We start from the raw sequence: 25,136 nt of genomic DNA, 5'->3' as shown, positions 1-25,136 counted from the left end.
TGATCTTTCATTCAGGAGGTAGATGCACTGTAGCCTTTTTAAAGTGTTCTCCAAATAATAAAATTCAGATTGATGAGTTTGCTGAGCAGCAGGTTGTCAACTGTCTTTATCCATTATCTTATTCAGAAAACAGGTTATGTAACTGCAGCAGGTACAGAGTGTGTAATACTGCAGCTAAACCTTGACTTACTAAATCAGTCCTTGTCATGGAAAACATCACCAATCACAGAATCACATTTTTTTATTGCCACCCGGCAACTAAAGGAGCATCAAATATAAAGTGAAAGTATGAAATGTTCCTTTCATTATCCAATTTTACGATATACTTCAGGCCTGATGCACCTCCTCTCTCTGTCTGTATTCACTCTGTGATATTAGAAATGTCTCTCAAGCAGAGACTGTAAAAACTGAACAAGAAAAACAAGCCGTTGCCACAAACCAGTAAAAGTAGCTACTTACACAGTGGCTAAGGCTATGATAACGGCTTTTGGCAAAGTTTAAAAGGCAGCCGCAAATGACCCTGATACAGAGTCTGGAAGACAATGCTTAATAAAGATTTAAGATCTGGACCTTATTGGTCAATAAAAGTGAGAGAACAGAGAAAGATTAAGAAAACAGAAGAACAACAGACGTAACTGCAGGAGACAAATGGATCAATCTCAGTCAATCCCACATAAACAGAGGAGAGCGTCCAAGTTTAATAACTCCTGTTTCTATTTTACATAATTAGTTACAGTAAACCTTATTAATGAAGAAGTCTAGTTGTCAATGACAGGTTCACTGCCACCACACTATGTTTAATGTATATCAGCCCCAAATATCGGTCACCAGCCAGACTTGATCGCAAATTGGCCCCGGACCCACATCAGTCGATCCCTCATATGCAGCAAATGTGAGATAACTTGTTTTTCTTCAGATGAGTTTGGAAATTTATAGTTAGTTGACCAAATATAAGATCATATTAGTCATGCTAGTAATGTGAAAAATATATGATTTACAAGAAGTTTCGGTTGTGACATTACCAAAGTTCCACTAGCTCTACTGAGACATTTGGCACGGTGGTTCAAGTACAACTTTCTTTCTTCACTTCTGTTGGTAAACTCTTTGGTCGGACCAATACCTTGTTCTTTGGGGATAAACCTTTCCAACCAAAGGTGTGAGCAGTTTTTCTCTATTAAATTCACTCTGTTACAGAGAACGATGGCTTACCATTTACTTAGCTGCTGTGTCCTGCAAGTCTGTATCCAGTCTGGTTTAGCATTGGTTTGGAAGGCAGAGAGTAAAAGTTAGAGAGAAAGATTTAGAAGTGACAGAGCGACAGTATTGTCAATGCACATGCAATTGCTGGGGATTAGTAGCCTGTATCCACACTGCCACAAAAGGAGGAATAGAAGGAAAGGAAAACAAGCATTGATAGAGTTCAAGGTCAAAGGAATGCTTTGCAATGCATAGGGTGCAATAATGTTTCTCAAGAGTCCACATTAGTCCTTCAAACATTTAAAGACTCTTTAGACGCCACACATGCTCAGTAGCATTCAACTCAAATACTCAAAGGTAAGGTCATGGACTGGGTCAAATCTAGAATTTGTTTGGTATATTTTTTTCCACAGTTTGATCTCCACTCTTTTTCCACCAAAGTATCAACAAGTGGGTGTTTTACAGATCTGGTGAGCTGAGTCTTTGACAGCATCCACAGTGTAGATGTGGACTGAAACAGCCAACCAGGCAGCAATCATACATAAACTCTCATGGATCATATCTTGTCTGTTCCACAGAGACTGTCCTCACTGGTCAACAACAGCATTTGTTCTGATGTTCACATTTATCTCATGTGCAACCAGTAAGCATGCACACAAATATCTTCTCAGTAACAAAGTAGTGCAATATTGACACGACACTTCAAAGTGTAACTTTGACATTAGACTCCAGTTTGCCTGTACCATAGGTTTATATTGTTTTCTTTTTGCTATGAACGCTCTCCTTCCCTAACCTTCACCAAACCAAAATATAATACCTTAATATTAAATGTTATATACAAGTGTAGGATTTGAAACTATTTTTATTGTTCCAATATTTTTGTAGTGTCACACAACACTGTGCGGCACACAGCTGCCTCTTTGTAAAACCACATGCTAACTCACCTGAAGTTAGGAGTTAGTCAGCTGCAGCTACAATACCATGCAACATATTATTTACACTGCAGAAATATGTTGTGTCTACTGAAACTTTACACCCTTTGCAACGATTCCTACTAGCAGAGAAAGTTAGTGGTGTTTCCCTATTTGGAGTCTGTTCCTCTCTGTGCATTAATTCTTCCAAAGACCAGACCAGCCTAGCTTTGGGAGTGATTGTGTAATTAGTGGAATCTGCTGCAGAGTATAAACTGTAGGTCAACTAAATTTCGACTAAAAATGTCTCACATGAGAGGTAAAATTAACTAGTGTACAGGAAAAGCCACATCGCAGACTGAGAGAGATAAGAAAATCAATATCTGGCTCATTTTATGCTGGATACGAAGACAGCCAAAGGTTAGTCAAAGGTTAGTCCCAGCATGAGAAAATTCATAACAGCACTGAAGGATTGTCAGGGAGACCTTTACATATCCAACTGATCAACACAGGCAGGTTAGGAGATTTACCTCATGCATGCAAATTTGTGTATAGCCCTCTCCTCGTCATACCTTGGGGCAGAGTGAGAGATGTACAAACATGCCTAATTTAGGCACTTGGGAAAAAGTTTGCTCTGTGATCTGTTCACCATTTCTAAAGAATGTATATTTCTGGAGTAGATCTGCTAAAAAAAAAGAAGTACTTGTCTGTGTAACGTAAGAGCAGAAATGACAGCATGTATCTGTGAACATTTCCTGTAACATTTAGAAAAGTCAAGACAAACATAAAAATATCTTGCAGATTCAGAAAAAACATCAGTTATGCTTGCAGCAATATGACACAACATATACTCTATTTATAACTGTGCTCGTAAGTTTACATATCCTGGCATAATTTGTTAAATATCTACCAATCTTAATTGAAAACATGAATAATCAGAGCAAATACAAATGCAATAAATTGTATAACAATAATAAATTTATCTGACCACTAACCCTAAATGAAAAAAGTTTGTCACAAATTTTACCAAGGTATGCAAACTTATGAGCACAACGGTATTAAGATATGTTTTTCTTAATCGACTAACAGCAGCTGGAAACAATTTGAGGTTTGCCCAGGCTCCTGCAGACTTGATAGGTTTCAATTTCCAGCTTAAAAGGCAAGAGAGGAGTGTAACTGAACAAAATCACACTTGGGGATCAGAGATGACTAACTCATTATATAACATGATTCACGTTCAGTATCTTTCAAAATAACCAAGTAAGCACAAATTAGTTACTTAGACAAAGTGGAAATGCCAGTGTACATACTACTGCTTGCAGCTAGTGTGGCCAACAAAGAACTGTGCAGATCTGTAAATTAAATAAATATTGATAGTTGGACTCACTTGATGATGCTGGGTGGAATGTGGACGTACTCCATTGGGATGATTTCTCCAAGCTCCCGCAGACTGTTCACATATTTGATCTTACTGCTGAACTTGGAGCTGTAAAAAAAATCGCACAGGCTTGTTTCAGTGATGTCTCTTCAGTGGGTTAATTGCTATTATAATGACTTGAATGGATTCCTCGATATCCCATGTAGTGAAATTGTCATTTCTGAAAGATTTAGAACAATAAAGATCTCCTATTTTTACAGATAAAGGCAAGAAGACGGACATACTGTGTGATGCTGTTATTTAGTGAGGGTTTCCATTTCTGTCCAGGATTTTCACAATATAGTAATCTGTATAAATCAGTAAATACTGTACATTTTTCGTAATTTTGAAGAGGACTTAATACACTTATTGGGCTGTCTGCATGTAAATTACAATATTGAGACCTTATGAAGGGTCTAGTGATTCCCAGCAAAGTCCGTATGAACCAGGAAGGATGAACGATGATGAACATCTTCAGGTTTTTCTTTAGTCTGTGGAACAAGGAGAGTGGCAGAAGAGGCAACAAAGATTAGAATATTTTCCCTGATTATTCCATCTTACACAATAATACTTATCAGCTATACTTTCAGAAAGGCATGAAGAAGACTTAGAAGTGGAATATAATAACAACGGCTGACACTGTTTACAACCAGTAGGCTTATTGTCACTTTTGCTTCACAGTGAAAAGCTGCTCAATCAAATCTTCAAACAATGCGGTAGGAACTAATACAGGGCACACTGTGCTAATCCAAATGATGGAATGAGGGGTTGGTCATAACTGAAAATATTGTAAAAATATTTATCTGAAAAAAAATAAAGTCATTCTTCCACAGTCAATAAAATTAAATGTTATTCGTTAACTTGCGTAGCTGCATGTTAGTGGTAATTAATAAACTTCTTCTATAACTGGATTAAAAAAAATCTGAAGAACCACTGCATTAACACAGCATATTTAGGTCATGGTCAAGTTGTGTTTAGTGATACACTAGCTTCTGTTTATATATTTTTTTGGTGATAGATGTGCTACAGGCTTTTACTGAAGGTAAATGTCACCTATGCTGATCAAATATCACTGAATAAATGAAGCAAAACTGCAGGACAATGTTGAATATCACATCAATGCAATATTATGCAGTACATAAAATGGGACTTTCTTAAATATGAAATATTTAATGATATAAAATAAAATAATATGAAAAAAAGTACCTTCTGTCTATCATTTGGTAGCACCTTTTCATCCAGGTAAAACCAGGCATCCTCCTGCGAGGAGTGGCTCCATTCAGGTAAACAATCATGTAATCTTCTGCCACCATTAGTTCCAGTGTACTTATTACATACCTACACATACAGAGACAAGGAGAAAACATGGTGGCAGACTGCAACAAAAGTAATTCAGTGGTGTAATAAACATCACTTAAAGTTCTGGTCGTGATGTCTTTGTATTGTTAATGCATGACAACATAAATTTGAACAATTCAATTTGATTCAAAACACTTTATTTTCCCCCTAGGAGCAATTTAAAGCACAGAGCAGTTAGATCAACAATAAGTAATATTTATATTTTATATATGTTAGATATTAACAGTATATTTGTGTGTGTATGTATATATATATATATATATATATATATATATATATATATATAATTTTTATAAATTCTAAACTAAATAGAAAGCCACTTTCATGATTTTCCAGATTTTGTTTAACTGCAAAATGAATGCCTGTGGTTTTAAAGTGAGACGTGGGTGTGATGGTCAGGTGTCGAGACATTTTCTTGTGTATGTTCGCATGCATTTTGAGCACACAATGGAACTCTACTTACAGAAAAAGGTTTTCCATCACATAATTGTAATTGTCGCAGTCGCTGTCGGGGAGGAAACATGCTGCAAACACGATGATGGCATTCTGTTCAGCATAATAACCTGAAAGCATTAAATGCAAACACAAAGAGGACAGTTACACTGAGTCTTACTTGCACTGCACACGTGCAAATCTGCGCTATCATCCTGCATGAAAATATCTTCTTGAATTTACAAACAACTATTCTCCTCATATACAGCAAATGAATAATTGTGGATCCACTAATTCCTGACCCCTTCAGTTGCAGCAGCGCAAATATTAACAGAAGAGACGCAATTTCCTTTGCCTGCACATGGATTAAATGAATAAGTGTCTGAGTGAAGCAATATAGTATTTTCCAACACAATAAGAGTCCTTGTCTTAAAAACACAAGGTTTTGAAGCATGAAAGCATATATGTGATTCAACCAAACAAAGGAAAAAAACCCAGCAAGATACAAGTGGATGGGGGGATTGAAAGAGAAGGAAGCAGCAGGGATTATTTAAGCGGTTGTGTTTCCTCACCTCCATGAGAAATTACTCTTTTGAATGGCTCGATGCACTTCATATCAATGCGATGCTCCTGCTCTCCAATCACCACACTCCTCCACAGTCGACTGTCGCTGCTCTCCTCAGCTGCTCTGTGGCCTGCGATAGGATCACTTGATGCTGCTCCAGCGCCCAGATTGGACTCCTCTGAGTCCTCTGTTTGTGTCGCCAATGACAGGAAAGTTTTACAAGATGACAAAGAAACAAATGAAATAAACTTTTCGATTTCTATTTTTTGGACAATATCGTGTAGAGAGAGCTGCTGACAAATTCAGGGACACATCTGATTTGATGGGAGGTTGGCGCAGGAACTATTTTCACATTTTTTTGTTTATTGTTCACATAAAGCGACTGATAGTAAGAAATGTAAATAATGCATACATACTGCAGATGATAATATACAACGGCTGTTCTTTCTGAATTGTAATGCTGGACAATACAGTATTTGCGGCCATATATCTCCTCTTATTGTGTATATTCCAGGTGAGTGTCTGTCATCTCCCATTTTCATGTCACCATATCTGTATTGTTTCTCCAGGTGTTTGTCTCACCGTGTCTGTTGAATTCCAGTGAGTCAGCCTCATCAGGTGTGTCCATCTCATCGATGTTGACATCTAGGTCATCCCCAGTATCCAAACCATCGTCCTCTGTGTCCAGGGCATCCTCTGAGAGTAGAGACCCCTCACTGTGGTCCAGCGACACGCTCATTGGTGGGGCTGCCAGCTTTCTCCTTTGATTAGATCCACCTGATATATCTGCTGAGGAGGGTGGGTCTGTTCAGAAAGAGTTGCTGTAGATTATCTTGTGAGCATCCCCCAAGACTTTATCATAACAGAGGACAGAACAGTGACAAAGGGGAGTAGAGTCACATATGTACTAAGTATCTATCAGTAAATCCAAGTAATCCTCCTAAAATCAAGATTTCTTTAGACTGCAACCAAAAAAAAAACCCCCACCAAAACTCAAATTTCCAATAACTTCAAATAATGAGGACTCTAATAATTTTGTTTATCTGTTTATTTACCTTGTCTGTCATCCTCCTCGTCAGCTGCTTCCTCACTGGAGGCCATCTTCATCATCATCTCTGCTGCACCAGCTCCCTGTTGGGAGTGTCTGCTCATTGGCACAGAAATACAATAATGATCCAAAACATAAACTATCATTGCTATAAGCACTGCCAAAAGAGGCACAACTACACACAATACTGGCACAAACAAGGCAAAGACAACCATCTACAAAGTAAAAGTATCTAACTGTTCCCATGACATCAAACTGGGAAGAGTTTAGAATCTGTTCATTTGACTGTGGACATGAAAGATTACAGAAGTGACAAAGCAGATGGAGAGAAGCGAACTCACTGCTTCATTCCCAGGCTGCACGTGTGGGCTGAGGAAACAATACTGAGCAGTGTTGCTACCTCCCCCCAACCAAAGCCCCTCTAACAGACTCTGATTAGCATACAGCCTGCTAACAATAGAGAGAAGCAGTACAGAGACCAGTACACATGATTATACACACAAAGACACACATGGACATGGATGTTTTCTCTCTTTTTTTTGTGTGCTAATTTTCTGTCTTATGACACCTACCTTTCCCTCATCCACTCTTCCCCCAGCATGAGTGACTGGACCACTCTTTCCACAATCAAGTCACATGACCACTTGACTATGGAAAGGTCACACACACACACACACACACACACACACACACACACACACACACACACACACACACACACACACACACACACACACACACACACACACACACACACACACACACACACACACACACACACACACACACACACACACACACACACACACACACACACACAGAGGGAGGGGTCATGAATCCCAAAGAGAGGGTGGGTGATCGGAATTACAAAGTGGGGCAAATCAAGCACCATGATGCATCTGTTAGCAGGAACAATTAAAACGACGTACATACGCACTCACACAAATATATGTGCTTTATGCTCAGCATACATGAGTTACACATGTACATACAAACAAATAATATTTATTGCAGAATAATATAAATTTTGAACATCTGATCAAGAAGAAAAAAGGATTTTGGGTGACCCATTTTACAACAAATGCCCTTTCTGCAGATTAGAGTGAATTATGGAATGAGATGGATGAATGCTGTCCCTATCTCTTCCTCAGTAGTGACAAAAACTTGTGCAGATACAAGTATTGTTACAAGACAGATTTAAAAACATGTGAACCTATCCCATAAAACAAGACCTCAACCCCAGTGTCAGACTGACCCGTTGTCCTGTGGTTACCAGCAAATAACAACCACAGACACGTCTCTGTATATCTTGTATGTTCCCACCTCTATTTCCTTTGGGATTAGGAAAACATTCTCTATAATTTTTAGAATCTGGTTGTCTGGTTGCACTGTCAAATTCAGTCCTTCTACACCTGCTTATTTAGATTTGATATTTCATCTGTGGGCTGCTCTCTTACAGACATGAGATTAGAAAAAATGTAAGGTTCAATCAGTTTCAACTGGATCTGTGCTGCCTCCTTGTGGGGAACAACAGTGTTGGAAGTTTTTGGAAAACCAGTGCAGACCCGCCTCTGCCAGAAAACCTCGATATCCATCCATCCATCTTCTATACGCCACTTAATCCTCATTAGGGTTGTGGGTGCTGGAGCCTATCCCAGCTGACTTAGGGTGAAGGCAGGGGACACCCTGGACAGGTCACCAGTCCATCACAGGGCTACTTATACAGACAAACAACCACACTCGCATTCACACTAACGGACAATTTAGAGTCATCAACTAACCTCAGCATATTTTTTGGACTGTGGGAGGAAGGCGGAGAAAACCAGCATGCACAGGGAGAACATGCAAACTCCATGCAGAAAGATCCTGGGAAGGCAGGGATGTGAACCAGGGATCTTCTAACCGCAAGGAGAAAGTGCTAACCACCAAGCTACTGTTCAGCCCCTCTATAATCATGTTTCAGGTTTTTAGAGACCACTGACAGAAAACATTTTTCTGCAGTAGCATTGTGTAAAGTCTTGGACCTTTAGCAGAACCAGTCATCATATTATGAGAACCCCGTGTAAAGAGTTGCACAGTGATAAACCCTTTAAATTTACTAGGGGTAAAAACTGAGTCTGCATGAGTGACAGCTCACCTTGATAGGAGGAAGTGAACATATCCCTCCGGCACATACCGTGCATGATCTTCTCTCTCAGAGTGGACATCTGATTGGTAGAATGGCTGTCCGTCAATCTGATAATGAGCATGGTCGGACTCATACTGACTCTGGCCTGCAGCATTGTCCTGAGAGTACTGGAGTTCAGATGTGGATTCAGCTACATACTGGCTTTCAGCTACATACCGACACTGGAAACCTGCTTCATCCAGGCTGTACTGGGAGTTAATTCCAGCTTCAAAGTAGTTCTCAGTCTGCTCAGATCTGTACTGTACAGCTGCAGCATTAGTGGTAAATTCAGCATAGACATCTGTGGTATTCTGGTGGCTGCTGGATTTGGTATCTGCACAGGCTGGATAGGTACATTGGTTTTCAGTTCTTTGGTCAATGTGATGGTAGTTGTAGCCATACTGGGTTTGACCCTGAGTTGCGTTTTGACTTGCTGTCCACTGGTATGCAGCATTTTCACTCGTTGGCTGGGGCAACGGTTGTGATGTCACATCTTGGTGTCCTCTTTCATGGTAAAGGGGATCAGGGACCAGAGAAGAGGGAGTGAAATACAGAAAGAATTATATACACATGGAGTGCATTGACATTTATCCATCTCATTCATCTGTATAACATTTTTGGGTGCAACTTTAATTCATGCATTAAGCACATTCAAACTCTGTAAAACGCCCAGTGTACTCTTACTAAAACCACTTTGTGACTTGCAAAATGGAATTTTTATTATGCAATTTCTTCAGCTTGTTTAATGGACTAGTGAGCTTTAATATCCATCCATTCTCTATACACCGCTTAATCCTCATTAGGGCTACGGGGGGTGCTGGAGCCAATCCCAGCTGACTCGGGTGAAGGCAGGGGACACCCTGGACAGGTTGCCAGTCTGTCGCAGGGCTACATATATAGACAAACAATCACACTCACAACTATGGGCAATTTAGACTAATCAATTAACCTCAGCATGTTTAGGGACTGTGGGAGGAAACCAGAGTACCTGGAGAAAACCCACACATGCAGAAAGATCCCAGGCCGGGACGTGAACCGGGGATCTTCTTGCTGCAAGGCGAAAGTGCTAACCACTACCTCACTGTGCAGCCCTCAGCTTTAATATCTGAATGTTATATTAACAGAATAATGTGGAATTTTTGATAGCTAGTGGCACTTTGGAGCAGTGTTTGGCTTCTGTTTTGTTTCTTCCACCGTGCATACACACAGACACACAGGTGATACAAATTCCTACCATTATTTTATGAAACCACGGGTAGCAGCAATGCACCAAAAAACACAGCAATGCCCTGTCAAAAGCAGGGGAGAGGAAGACCGCTTGCAATAAAACAAGCATTGCAGGGGTGTTTTTTGTTGTTTTTGAGAGACAAAAATGCATATTTTTACACACATTTGGTAGGCCTCGAGGGTATATACATTGTGTATGTTTTTCAGTGATGATAAACAAACTACACAGGACTCTTGCAGTAATGTTTAAATCTGTCAAAAAATATTGAAATAAGATTATTGCTCTACAACTTAATATTGAAAATCATTCACTTATATAAAACCATTTTCAGCGATATCAAAAACAGTCTTTATATACATCCACCCATCCACTATCTATAAAACGCTTAATCCTCATTAGGGTTGCGGAGGGGCTGGAGTCTATCCTAGCTGACTCAGGATGAAGGCAGGGGACATTCTGGACAGGTAATCAGTCTATCACAGGGCTACACATAGAGACAAACAAGCACGCTCACATTCACACCTACAGACAATTTATAAGTACCAGAGAAAACCCACGTATGAACAGGCAGAACACGCAAACTCCACACAGAAAGATTCCAAGCCCCAGCATGGGACACAAATCAGGGATCTTTTAGCTGTGGGACAACAGCGCTAGCCTCTTTACATATAGTATATTTAAAAAAACAAAAACAATTACACAAAGACAAACGCGCATAAATAACTCATGCACTCTTTGCTAATGTAAAGTTGAAGCTACATGGACAACTTTTATTCTCTGCTGCCCCGGCGATTACATATGCATACACTCCCACACAAAGTTGCATACATACACTCACACAAACACCTTGTAAGAGAGCAAGGGGAGCTGTTTCCATTAGCCATGGTGGGGCTCCAGCTGTAATGAGGCAGGTAATGCATATTTAATGAGGCGTAAACAGATTTATAAACACACACGCAGAGCAGCAGATCAAACCTTCTTGCTGAACACAAGAAACCCCACACACACATGCAGTTAGTTTCTTTCTGACACATGCTGTATACTACATATTATTTACAAGCACATAATCTATCCCTGTTATCACTGATATTCATTCCGTCAGTCATCCATCCAACACACATGCACACACAAACACATGGATCACCAGACTCAGTTCCTCTGGAGAGCCCTCTAGCTCGATGCTGACAGTCTGTTCAGTGATGCTAGTATTCCTCTGATGGACTGTACTGAGAAAACTGTAGAGACTGAAAAACCCACTATAGAACTAAGGGAAAGTGAGGGGAGGTGTGTGAGTGTGTCTGTTCACTCACTTTCTGTTAGCAGCCTGAGAACAAAAAATACTACAATGGACAAAAGCAAAATTGCTGCAAAGATGCTTTTACATTTTTCCTGATCGCATATCAGTACAAATTCTATCTCTGCTGCTGCATTGGGGCAGAGGGCTTAAGTATGGGATTTTTGGTGTTTTGCTTACCTCAAAACAGGTGAATAACTATCGTGAGGTTCTTCATAGTCTCCACTCTGTTGTTCAGTAGACCACTTATCACGATCATCAGTCCTTATAGGTTGTCCATCGTAGTAATCCACTCTGTTTTGGAGAAACTCCTCCCTGTTTGGGCCTGTTTGTAAATCTGTTTGCTGAAATGAAGAACCTCCAATCAGCTCCTCTGTAAAACTCAGCAGGTCAGAAGATCCCAACTGCTGTCTCTCTTCTGCCTCATGTTGTACTTCTGAAGTCCATGTTGGGAGGCTTATGTGCTCCAGATCAGTTTCCTCTTCCTGTTCCTCCTCTTCCATTAAATCTCCAGAAAATGGTAATCCAAGTCCTTTGTCAGTAGAAGTACACAGTTCACTTACTGGGGTGCCAATCAGAGAGCTGGTGTGGGAGACCGAACTGTTGGTGAGTACAGGGGATTGTTGTTCAGATGTGGTTTGAGACGTGTCCTGTCTCGTTAGCTGACCCCCCCATACTTGCAAGTCACCCAAGGAAGCAGGACACGGTGGAGGTGCAGATGGTGAGTGACCACCCTCATCTGAATCTTCCATTGAGATCTGTGAATGGACATAAACTTCCTCTCTGGTTTTCAGGAAGTGGTCTGATGGATATCTTAACGATGGAGACACACTTCGGGCTGGAAAGCTGGATTCGTTGTCATAGTTTCTTTCTTCTCCTTGTGACTGACTGAAACCTGTTTGTCTTGAATCGGAGTGATGAAAACCTTCAGAGCGACTTATTGATTGGCTAGATCTAACTATTTCTGGCACCACGTCGCACTCAGTGACATTGTCAAGACTTGCTTGGTGATGAGTGGGTAAGATGGTTTGATTTTGCTCTTTATCTGCACTACCACTTTGCCTGCTTTCCGGTGTGTTCTCCTGGTGATCTCGATGTGCATTTTGGGCCTGACTTTGCAGTACTGAGGCTGCATAGGACAGCATGCTAAACGTCTCCATCTTTCTTGCTCCTTTTGATTGCCTGACAGCTTGTTTAGGTCTATCATGCCACTCTCTCTTGGTTTCTTTCACTGTGCCAGACACAATAATGTATTCCATTTCTAAGCCTGAGAATGAATCTCCGTCAGAACTGGACCCATGTTTATCTTGACTACCTGTGTGAAGACTGTCAGGACTGTTTTGTGTGTCTCCCTCAACACCTGGGCTAGAGCTCAGAGATGCAGCTTGTGTTATTTTGCCCTCCACATTTCCATTGCTCTCTTTGTTCGCACTCCATTGGCTTTCAAAAGCAGGCTCATCTTGATTGTGGGCCATTTTGATTGACTGATCAGCAGCTGTCTCTGGACTTTCTGAAATTTGCTGAGTGACGTAGGAGGAGTCCACCAGAACAAATGGGGAACGATCATTCTGTTGCTCTATCCAGTCAACCTCCTCTGATTCTGCTCTGCTTTTGTTGTCATACTTACTCTCAACTGAACTTCCCCAACTCCTGGTTATGTGACCCAAATCACTAGTTCCCTCAAACAGGAACACTTGGTTGGCCAGCTGCTCTCTATCTGTTACTGCTCTGTCTTCGATTTTTCTCATCGGATCAGCCTCCTGACATTGAATTTGCCTCTCATCTATCTGAATAGGTTTGGCCACAGCCATGAAAGGGCTGGATTCCCCCTCTAACTCTACCATGTCTGCTACGGGGCTAGCATAAGTGTCAGGGGAAGATGTCAGGCTCCATGTACCAGCTCCTACGTTGTCATATTCAGAGGTGGAAGTGACCATGCCTTGGACAGTTAAGTCCAACATGTCAACACCTTGGTAGGAAGAAGTCTCTTTTTCAGATGCCGATTTCTGTGAGATGGACTGTTGGCTCTGAACACTCTGCAGGTCATCGTCCCCTGTTTCTTCACCCTCTGCTCCACCTTCTACAGCCTCTATGACTATTTGCACATTGTGTTCATTACTTCTCCACCCAACTTCATCAAGTGTCTGATTAATTACTGCACACGGGCCACTTTCTTCCTCTAAAACTTTGTCTTCTACTTGTTTTCTCGCATGTGTCTCAAGAGAATCACTGGCATCCAAGGATCCCATGTAACTAAGGTCCTTTCCATTTTCAGGTCCTTCTGGGCTTGTTACTGTGGAAGAGCTGTCTTCCTGTATGGTGGTGTTCCACATCTCCATTCCACCATATCCCACTGGACTTTCAACGGATGTGCCACTCCTAATATTTGGATTCAGACCACACAAGGAACCTGAGTTTTCGGACAAGTTGTCGGGGGTTGTGAGAGGTGACAGACTGTCATCCCGGATTGTCATATTCCACATATCTAGTGATTCAGGGACAGATGTGGTGGTTCTGCTTTCAGATTTGAGAAATCCCTTCTGAGCTGAGTATGTCCAGAAATCCAAGACCTCCATCTGTAGGTCTCGTTTTTTTCCTTGAACCCCTTCGTCTTCCTCTTTTGATGTATCTGGTGTTAAAGTGTTTAGGATTGTTTTCTTACTTGACAAAGATGAGGTTCTTTCTTTTGCTGCAATGATACTGGCTTTCCATTTTCTAGTTACTTCATCCTCTGGTGGTGTTAGTTGTAGATCAGCCAAAGAAACAGGGTTCCACTGATCTGTTACTATAGACTCTGGGTTCCAGTTGCCATATGATTCAGTTTGCTCAGTTATCAGACTAAGCTGGGGTTCAAGGCTCTTTCCCTTCTGGTGGGCATTCTCCAACTTCAAGATCTCCTCTCTCCTTTCTGTTTCTGTTGGGTCCCTAAGAGAGTCTTTGCCTCTAACTTCTTCGACAATATTCTGGGGGCTCTCAGAGTCTTTGAGCCTATTCCAGGCAATATTATCACTTGAAGATAATGTTCCTTGTGTGTCAAAGCCAAGTTCATCCCATGTCTCTGACAAGGATGATGAGACACTGTCTTTGTGTTGAAGGCCATTGATTCTTTCAACTACATCTTCTGGGAAGAACCTGACCCCACAACTGCTGGGCGGGCGGCTACCTACCAAGCTGTTGACTGGGGTTGGTGGAACTACAGTGTCAATCATCTCATTCCCATGGATTTGACCATGGTGATCATTTAAGGAATTTCCACTTTCAAGCCCTCCTAAAGAGTTTGAAGCAGAGAAATCTAGCAGGCTTAACTCTTCGAGCTCTGATAGGCTCGAGCTCCCTGCTCTTCTTTCGCCTTCATCTCCTCTGTCTCCAGAATGTGGCAGTTCCCCTCCTGTTGGCATGGAGTGCTCGCTGCTATGTAATGGATCAAAACTAAACAGGTCAAAGTTGTCACTCCTATTTCTGCTGGAGCGGTGTTTCCTCCTCTCAGGTGGAACAGGAGGAGAGAGAGACGACAACCCCAGAGGAGAGGGGTTTCTGAGGAAGAGTCCTACTGGTCCTGCTGCTGGACCTCCACCTGCTATAACTTCACCAACTGGACTGTCATCACTGAGAAACACTGAACTCTCCTTGGAGGACCGGCTGCTACGAATGGTTGTCATCCCACTGTCAGGGCTTACTAGTTCCCCACCAGCACTGACTCCTACACCTCCTGTGTCCTCTTCAGCATCTGCCATCACCCTGTTGACAGAGAAAACAACACTGTCACTGCATTCAATGTTTAATCTTAAAATCATGAATAATGAATATGTAGTTTCAAGAGTTTCACTGGCAGTGGACAAAATAAAACTGTTCTCTTTGTAGTCAGAGAGCCTCAAGGAACTCTGGAGATATTTAACAAACTTTGCTTGCATGGGGGGGTCCTGGAAGAACCTTCAAGTTGTTGGAGGAACCTTATTAAAATAGATTTCTGGAGGACTTTTTCATGGCATTGTGTAGGCCTAGCTCACATGTAGGATCTGATTTGTTTTATCTTTAAAAAATATTTCAAATGCATCTAATAAAATCTCTCTGAATTTCAAGACAGACGGTATTTTAATGCTTTATTTTAATGCAACATAAAACATTTTTTGAAAATTGCAATATTTATAAAATATACAGAATCTTTATGTACTCTGCAAGACAAAGTCAAAACTCAGTGTTATTGTTGTGGCAGAAATGATATTTTAAAAACATAATAGAGAGAAGTCATTATTTGAAGTCACAACCATTTTTTTCATCACCAACAAATAAAAAACATACTGAAGAAATATTTAAGGGTTATAGTGTTTTGGTGGTAAATTATGGAGCTCTTCTGAACAATATTAAGAGATATTTTTGATGCACGGTTCAGAGGTAGGCTTTGAATATATTTGCAAATTGTGTCAGACTTTGTGTGTACAGATCTGTGTGCAAATAACTTGACACTAATGCCAACCTCCCTATTTGACAAAATGTACAAAAAGTCTCTCTACTTTTTTCAGAAACATTTTAAACATTGTCTAATAGTTTTTGTTATGTTTGGGGTATGAAGGAAGGGCCATATTGAAGCATTTTGAAGCTTCCTCCACAGTGCCAAAGGTGAAGAACCCCAAAACTTTCCTTGAGGCTCTTCTACTTCTGTGAAACACACATTTTTTACCTTGCTATTGCCACCACATCTCCATTGCCTCCATCGGTTCTCTCTATGTCAGAACCATCCATGTCATTGATACCAGATGATCCCTGGGAGAACTCCACGCTGCCTGCTACTCCCTCTGTGGAAGACGTCCTACTGCTCGGGTGGCAAGCTAATACAGAACTCCGCCGGTCGATGAAGTCCTGAAGGATGCCTCGGATCTCTTCCTCCAGCAGCGGAGGAGTACCGGAGGAAGCCGAGGTGTTTATAGGAATGTGGTAGACCTGAAGACCCTCACTAGGATCCAGTTCACCAGACAGAGACCAGCTGGAGGACTCTTCCAACTCAGAGCAAATCTGGAATGACAGTCATGTTATTTTAATGCCCTTCCTGTCCTATATGACTTGTTTAGAGAAAAAAGCATCCCCACATTTAGTCCTCTCCACAAACCTTGTGTTGATCACAGGATATATTTTATCTTAGGGTTAAGGAAGATTAAAAATAGAAACAATCTAATGGAAAAAAAGCATTTCTACATTGCTTTTTCTAACAAAGAAGTACTTTAGTCTTGACATAGATGTCTGTTCAGTGTTCTCTCAGCTGATTTACCTGGTTTAAGATATCTGTGTTGCTTGAGTAGACCACCACCTGCTGGCGGGGATGATGAACTGTATCACAGATGGACAAGAGAACCACAAGACTGTCGTATCCATGGCTATGAGTGAATGATTTCAGCGTATCCACATAACCATGCCAGTCCTAAAAGTGGGAAACACAATGACAAACATTACATTTTGTTACATTGCCCTAAAACAATAACAAACATTTCCTAACATTTTGGTTACATCTCTATGGGACACTTTGTTAGACTCTGGCTTTCATTGCACATATGATTTAATTTAATTGAATTTAGTAAAACTGAAGTGGTTTCAAGTAAGACTTCATCTGCAACAATGAGAGACGAAGCTGTCAAAGCGCACAGAGGGGTAGAGAGACACTTTGTGATTTATAGTTTAGAAATTAACTGTTTGCTCTTAAAACAGCCACCATGCACAGATTATGGTAATTCAGTGACACGCACAATGATTGATGGATGGAAAGTTGCATTAATTAATTGTTTTGTTTGTCAAGGGAACTTGTTTTTTCTTTCTCTCTGAAATGATTAACAACAATCTTATGGCAACCATAATTTGCTACGCAGGGTTACGCATAAAGTGTGCAAAGTGGTACTTTTGAAAACATATTTGCTTGATTAATCTAGATTTGCTGTACAACTGTTTGTTTTGTGAAGTTCTCAAAATTGTTGTTGTGCTTATTTAAGTAGAACTTTTAAAACAAAAGAGATCTGTATGGCAAATCCAATAGAGGAAGTTTGATATTCATGTGTGTGTGTTTGGCATTCATAAAACCTATTTCTTGTCATGTTCACTTCTCCAAACAGGCCAGTGATGTTTGAACATGTGTTTTTTGTCATGCACAGTGTTCCTGCAGTGTTAGATGTGTAATGATGTAGTGTGTGTGGTCCTTCTCATCGCCAGAGCGGGAGTGTGTATAAGAGTGTATTTGTATGGGTCCACTGAAAGTGATTGATGAGCGCTTCAGGCACTGTATCTGCCCAGGCTGTGTCAATATTAACCTGTGAGGATGAGGGGGCTACAATACTCCTCCCCCTGTTCCTCTCTCCATCCCTCCATCCTTCTCTCGCTCCACAATATGGCTGCTGTCAGGCTCAGGCCCATCAATCGTAACACACACACACAACTGTCACTGCAGTGACACTGCCATTTCTCAACACTGATATCCTGATGAGTGCAATGAAGCCTCCCAAGATTCGTTAAAACACACATATTCATTCACATGAGTACAAACACACAAGTAAAACGCACATACTAACTCCAACACATGCAGCCATAAATAAATCCACCTACAGTCATCTACTGTAATCTCAGTTTATGAACAAACATGGAGCAGTATGTACACATATGAGAGGTAGTAAAGCAATAAAGACTTCATCATTTACAGTACAATATACACAGAAATGTTCAGATAATGCTGGCACTCTAAAGCTACTACCCAACTGTGCGCATATGCACACAAAACTACACACAAACATACTCTCACACACACACACACACACGGGCAGGGAAATATAGCGAGAAAACGAGCAGAGTGCAAATCTCTGCGATAACATGCAGGGCGACAGTCTGTCTGCCATTTGGCTCTTAACTGAGTAAATTACTACTCATATTGCCTGCCCCTCCTCCTCCTCCCTCTGCCACCCCCAGATACACAGATTGCCTTTTCTTATAAATTATCAACATGTTAGCTATGAAATCTACTTGCTAACTGTCTGCAAGAACCTTAGGATCCAGACACAAAAACCTGCGTCTCATTTACTGAGCTTCTGGGTAGTTGAGATAACTCAAACAAAGCGTTTCCTTCTAAACATTTAATTTTACCTACTTTTTATTAACTTCCCTGTTTTTTTGACAGCTGACTGACACAAGGTTCTATTTTGAATATTAACTTTTCATTTTTCAGACATTATCTGAGAAAAATATGCCGTTAATGTGTCCGTTTCGTCATTGGCACTTCAGATGAGCTACAAAAAAGTAGAAAATAAGGACTATTGTCACTTAGCATCAGTCAGAAAACATGTTTTCAGTTCTGAAATGTCACTTCATTTGGAAATGATGAGCATCTAAAAAATAAGTAGTCGCTGAGACAAGGCACTTGGATTAATTTATATTTAAGGGCAGTGATTACAAAATTTTATCTGTAGTGACAATAAATTCTTACCTCTACTTTGAGGTTCTGACAAAATAAGAGAAAACTGTGGTGCAGCTTAATAAGCAAAAGGATAAAACACAACCTAGAGCAAGCTAATCTTTACCAATTAGACATCACACACTGCTTTTAGAAAAACTGATGTAAAGAGATGCAAACAAATATAGAAATACTGCACATAGAAGTGAAGAGGACAGCTCGAACATGCTTATTGTTGCCATAGTGATCCATGAAGTTACAGAAAGGCTATTTGGTTTTGGAAAATAAAAAAATGATGCTGTTCAAACATTTTTGTTACTTGATTCAGATATCAGGCATGTGCTTTTAACTCTGCAATGTCTCTGAATTGAGTTTTTTCTTTGTTTTTGCAGCATGTTTCCATATTTGTGTTTATCATCTTTAAACGCTGCACATTTGATGTAAAACCAGCAAAGGCGTCTTCAGTGTTTGCCTGTGTTGTCTTTATTTTGATGGTTTTTCTTAAGGGTCAGGACACTGAATTCTTAGGGTCACTGTAGAAAACAGGCAAAGCAACAAAAACTTAATGGAAGAGAAACTTTAGTAAGAAGCAACTGGGGTTCACTTCTTGGTTTCTGAGGACATCTCGCTTCCCTTCCAACCTCCCATCACCTCATCCCAAAGAAAGGTTTTTGGTATAATGAGGTGATACTTTAAGACTCAAAAAGAGAAATGCAGTTACTTTTTACTTAAGCTCTTACTATTACCATGACCTGGAGGACTGAAAATGTACACAGACAGCGAATGATTTAAATCAGTCTATACACCTCTGGAAAACTGACGTTCATGATGCCGACAGCGTGAACATACTCTGACCGGTCTTTGTTTTGGTATAGAAGAAACTTTGTTAGTGTGAACGTGTGGTAGTAAGTGCTGACAACTGCAGAATCCACTGAGAAATGTGAAAGTTTTCCATATTTAAAGATATTTCTCATGATTTCTGCTCATTTTCATTGTAAGCAAGGGACTGCATTAAAGGTGGAGGCTGTGATTCTGGAGAAAGATCCATGAGTGTGAACTGTGCACGAGCTTGATCATGCACGAGACACGCTGGAATAGTGGTGTGAAGTCTGAGCCACTTTGTGTGTTTTGCTTTTTTCCCCATTAATGGAACAAGGATTGTGCACAAACAACAAACAGCAGGCCCGGGTTGGGAGATATTCACTGAAAAAGTGTACTGCATTAGAATAGCAGGGGAGGCCATCCCAGATCTGATAGGTCAAGTTTATCCACTGAAACTGTAACATCCAAATAGTCTAAATATTTTTGGGTCATGTCAAGTTTGTCTTCATCAGTCAGATGTTTCCATTTCACAGCAGTGATATTACTGCGTGCATAAATGTGTTACAGAATGTGACCTCCCTAATCTCTAACTATCAAACTACAACAACACAGAGCCTAGTAACAATGAATACACAATTTGTTAAATCTTAAGATGTTGTGTTTAGCTAAATTATTGTCCCACTCAGAATTTTCAGTGTTTAAATAATAATAATTAAAAACATGGATGTCTTTTTACATTTTCCCCCCTAATACAATGCAGTGTCTTCTCTCCTGTTCTGTCTTGAAGCACAGAACCAAAATGATAAATCCACCTGTGTTAGTCAATGTACATCAGACAATTAGTTCCTTAAGTCTCATATTCAGATAAGGTAGTTATTAATGATTCCATATACAACAGTACAGTAGAATTCATGAAATTCAGTTTGAGCTTTTGGTTTTCATGTTTGGTTTTTCATTGCTCCATCTGGCTTCCCCAATGAAGAATTTCTGGATGTGTCTCCTTTAAACAGTATTTCTTCCCCTTAAATTTTCCGTGAAGTGATAAATACAGATAGAAACAATCAACAAAGAGCACCAAAATTCTGCACCATAATTCTGCACCATTTGCTGGTGAAAACAAAAGTTTGCAATTTGCATTTAGTAACAACTGCAGGGACAATCCACATGCTTTAGGATCAGGTGTTTGTCCTGATTGATATTATTAAGAGTCAAAAGCAGGTCAAACCCTTGTTCAGGATCATATATTTTACAACTTTTTAGTTTAAAAGGGAATATGTGTGTATCCTTTCAGTGTAACTGTGTCTGTTGCTTTGCGCTGTTATTTTGTTTTTGTTTTGGCCTCAACTTTTTTAATGTTTCCTGTACAAATCTTTTTTTTTCTCTCAATCACCTGTCTCCTTGTTTTTCTGTCACACTTTGCTTTTTCATATCTTGCTCGCACAGTTTGCAGCTTCATCTTTCTCCCACACAAGGCCCTAATCCATACACCCGACACACACACACACACTCCCTCCCGCTCTCATTGGTTGTCTTTGCTCCACAGGTAGCAAGTCTTTAGCGGCTGCTTGCAGTTCTCCCAACCTGCCGTCATTATGCACAATAGCCTTAGGTACAAAACTCAGGCCTCATAACTCACGCCCCGCGTGCGTAAATTCCCGTGCAAACACAGTCAAAGCAAAAACACATTTCCTGCTGTCGCCAACATCTCCGGCAAAGAATTAATCAAGCGTTCATCCATTTAGGCTCTTTGCATACCCTTTCCGTCAGAACACAGAATGCTAAGAGAGTTGCGAGTTCTTCTCAGGCGATCGTTTCGCCACCCTGATGAATCCATCAAGCGAGGTTTGATTTATACATCTGTCTGTGATCACAGCGGTACAGCTACAGTAAATGGGGTGGCAAGGAGCGAGCTGACACCACCCTGCTCAAACACACACATTCAAATGCACGCACACATGTGCAGCATATACCACTACTTGGCGCACACACACACACACACACACGCTGCTGTACTCACACACACACGTGCTCACATACCAACAGCCCCCTTCACACACACTCACATGTACACATGAGTATTACTGCTTATGAAGTTTTTGGAGAGACAGAGGGAAAAGGGGAGGGTGGTATGAAAGTTTGCAGAGAAAGAAACCCAAATGTCTCTGTCTATCTCATATGGGCCTTCTCCACATGCTTCATTCACTCAGCTCTAAGTGCGGGGATTTGGGGGCCAAGATGCAAGCACTGAGTCTATAAATGTTTTGTTTTGTTTATTTGTTTGCCCTCAAAGCCTGAGGAAGCCACAGGGGGAGAATGAAAATGGGGGAAGAGAAAGAATCAGGAGATTCTTGCTTCTTCAGAAGAACATCAGCGCTCGATACTAAAGATATATTATGATGGCCTTGTGCGGCAGTTTTCCAAACTTGTTTAAATAAATGCAATATTTTCGTACATGAAACAAACACTATGAACAAATTTACATCAAAATATGTATCTTGGAAAACGTTGTGTTTATACCATGAGAGTATTACCATGTAAGAAGCCACAACATAATACAAAACTGAGTTAGAAACTCACCAAATCCCAGGATGCGTAAGTAGAAAATAATGTTCATACATGCATATTTCAAATTGGAATATTTGGGTTTGACAGTTTGACACAGCTAACGCCATATGTATTTTTTTAAAACGTCTTCATCAAGAAAATCACTGCGGTGCAAGAAAGAAAGAACCAGAAACTCGGGGGGAGTAATAGAGGGATGGAGGGGCGGGGCACCATGGCTTCCTGGTCCTCAATCTTAGTCCCTGGGAGGCCCACCCTGCACCTGCTGTCTCCTAGTGACTCTCATCAGAAAGGCATTTACTGAGTGCCGTGGCTGCGGGCCCCTTCATTAGCGAGCATAATTATTTGTGCAAGTGGCGTAGGGCAAAACTGGCCCTGCATAAACAAACAGAAGGGCCGGAGGACTGTGAACAAACAACGCATTAGAGACAATCAACGTCATCAAAATGAAACCTAAAGCACAGCTCAGACGAGGAGATGGACACATGCACACGCACTGTCAGAAAGAAGAGAACAAACAAACCTGACAACACCGCAAAACATTAAATCAATTAAAGAACATGCAAAATAATGTTCACTCGTATGCAATACTGTATCAGCAGGTGTTGGGCTCCATCAGGGTTGAGCTCTCGTCGATGATTTGGTTTATGATTTTCACGACCGGGATCTTAAGGCGCAGCCAGCTTTTAGGACCTTAGAATTGCTGCTCTGGTGTTTACAGATGATGTGGTTCTGTTTGCTTCATCAGATCACGACACACTGAGGTGATTTGCAGTCAAACGTGAAGCAGCTGGGATGAGAGACAGCACTTCTAAACGTAAGGGTGCTCCTTCAGGGCTCGAGTGGGTTGGTACCCCAAATAAAGTTATTATTCATGAGTGAGGTTAAAATAGAGCATAATACTGACGGATGGACTGGTGTGGCATCAGAAGCAAAGTTGACATTGAAAATGGAGGTGAGCCGAAAGGTAAAGCTTTCAATTCATCACTCAACTTATGATCCAGCTCCTACCAATGATCTTGAGTTCTGGATCGAAACAGAAGGAATGAAATTTTGCAACCAAATAGTCAAAATTAGCAGAGCTCTGTAGGGTGGCTGGGCTCACTCTGAAACAAGGTAGAGAGCGCAGATATTTTGAGAAAACCAACTGAACAGAAGAAAGGTCCTTTAGTGGGTTTTCCAGCACATCGAGGCAGAAGAACACCTCAGACTAGATGCATACCACAGAGACATTATACCAATCAGCCACATCATTAAAACCCCCTCCTTATTACTGTGTAGATCCCCTTCATACTGCATAAACAGCTCCAACCTACTGGGGCATGGACCTTTGGGGGGTCCTCTGGTGTCTGGTACTGGGATGTTGCCAGTGGAAGCTTTAGGTCATGTGGGGTGCAGGGTTGTTTAAGTGAATCCCACAGATACTTGATCGGATTAGGGGGTGTATGATGTTTAAGTTGGTGTTAGATGTCAAAACAACATCCACATGAATGGCAGGACCCAAGTTTTCCCTGCAGAACATTTCACTGTCACATGTACATTGTCAATGTTACACACTTCACCTGTCAGAGGTTTTAATGCCATGGTGGATCAGTTTAAATCTCTACTGGCACCAACTTGCTTAACCTCATGTAACCCGCCTTTGGATTAGTGGCAGACAACGGATGGATGGAGACACTGAGATGTACACAACCACAAACACAGTTACAGTGGTCACACTCACACAGAGCAAAAGATGATTGATTTTGTTTACCACACAGAAAACAATCATCATTAAATTATTATTGAATCATGTTGAAACACTGGAGTTGTGTGTTTTTGCAAGAGGTCAAACAAAAACGCAAGCTTTCTCCCTCTCGGCTGTCTACTGGAGGAAGAGAGCAAAGAAAGCGAAGCAGCTTCAAGGAAAGCAGACAAAGAACTATAAAGCATATTGAAATACTTAGATGTCCATATTAACGCATGCAAAAAACATTATTCACATATTCATGGCTGTGTGTGTGTGTTTGGTGTGTGTGTGTGTGGCTGTGGGCTCCTGTCCTTCCCACAGTTCATCAACTCCACAGCATGACAACTCTTCATCCGACCGAAGCTTCATCTGCCAGCGCTAATTTCTGAGCTATGAAAAACTCAAACACACACACTCGCTGGCATGAATATGTGAATAATGTGTTTTTATTGTGGTTTGTGTTCATAAATTTAGGCTCTGTACAAATGTTGCACGAAGCCTCCAAACTTCTCTGTACCAACTCAGCCACCAACTTTCATGTCTTACACAAGTACAGGTGACGATACACAACAACTGTGTACCACTGAGCAAGGCACTAGACTAATAGCTGCATTTTTGCCTCTTCCTCCTCATACCACTGTACCACCTCAGAACATGCACTCTTCAATAGGTGTGGCCACTACAACTAAGACAGACTTCTATTATAAAGCATGTGCTTCATGTGCTCAAACTTAAAAGTATTGAAACTGATGCACTGTGATGTTTAAAATTTTATTCAGATTTAGCATCTTAGAAACAGATTCAGTCTAAATGCTTTAAGCTCAAGCTTGACTAATTAAAATGTACGACTACAAGTCCAGCTTCCATGCATTTTAAAGGAAATCAAAAGAAAGTTTTTCAGTATATAGGGATTAGATTAAGTTTATTTTACATTCATATAGTAAGTTCATTGCTTTGTTTCCTGCATTTTTTTTGTAATATGTGA

General features: G+C 40.8%; 1 protein-coding gene across 13 annotated transcripts in view; it reads right to left on the bottom strand.

The window, feature by feature from the left end:
• LOC110950830 (protein prune homolog 2-like) overlaps positions 1-25,136 on the bottom strand; it is a 188,370-nt gene that overhangs the window by 146,946 nt on the left and 16,288 nt on the right. For 2 of the 13 annotated variants that reach the window (XM_022193678.2, XM_022193635.2), the window contains exons 7-19: positions 16,882-17,031; positions 16,297-16,628; positions 11,799-15,356; positions 9,067-9,600; positions 6,937-7,025; positions 6,464-6,685; positions 5,889-6,068; positions 5,348-5,447; positions 4,732-4,863; positions 3,930-4,016; positions 3,496-3,594; positions 2,639-2,680; positions 1,210-1,249 (exon numbers count right to left, since the gene is read on the bottom strand). In XM_022193678.2, the coding sequence (XP_022049370.2) occupies positions 1,213-1,249; positions 2,639-2,680; positions 3,496-3,594; positions 3,930-4,016; positions 4,732-4,863; positions 5,348-5,447; positions 5,889-6,068; positions 6,464-6,685; positions 6,937-7,025; positions 9,067-9,600; positions 11,799-15,356; positions 16,297-16,628; positions 16,882-17,031 (5,562 nt within the window). In that variant the 3' untranslated portion in view covers positions 1,210-1,212. Of the gene's footprint in view, positions 1-1,209; positions 2,794-3,495; positions 3,595-3,929; positions 4,017-4,731; positions 4,864-5,347; positions 5,448-5,888; positions 6,069-6,463; positions 6,686-6,936; positions 7,026-7,501; positions 7,592-9,066; positions 9,601-11,798; positions 15,357-16,296; positions 16,629-16,881; positions 17,032-25,136 lie in introns of those variants that run through there. The other 11 variants (XM_051951056.1, XM_022193668.2, XR_007943404.1 and 8 more) reach the window with 10 other exon arrangements.

Source organism: Acanthochromis polyacanthus, chromosome 7, assembly GCF_021347895.1.
Source record: "Acanthochromis polyacanthus isolate Apoly-LR-REF ecotype Palm Island chromosome 7, KAUST_Apoly_ChrSc, whole genome shotgun sequence".
Taxonomy (NCBI): Eukaryota; Metazoa; Chordata; class Actinopteri; family Pomacentridae; genus Acanthochromis; species Acanthochromis polyacanthus.
Note: the sequence above shows the minus strand (reverse complement) of the source record. Positions and strands in the feature narration are given on the sequence as shown.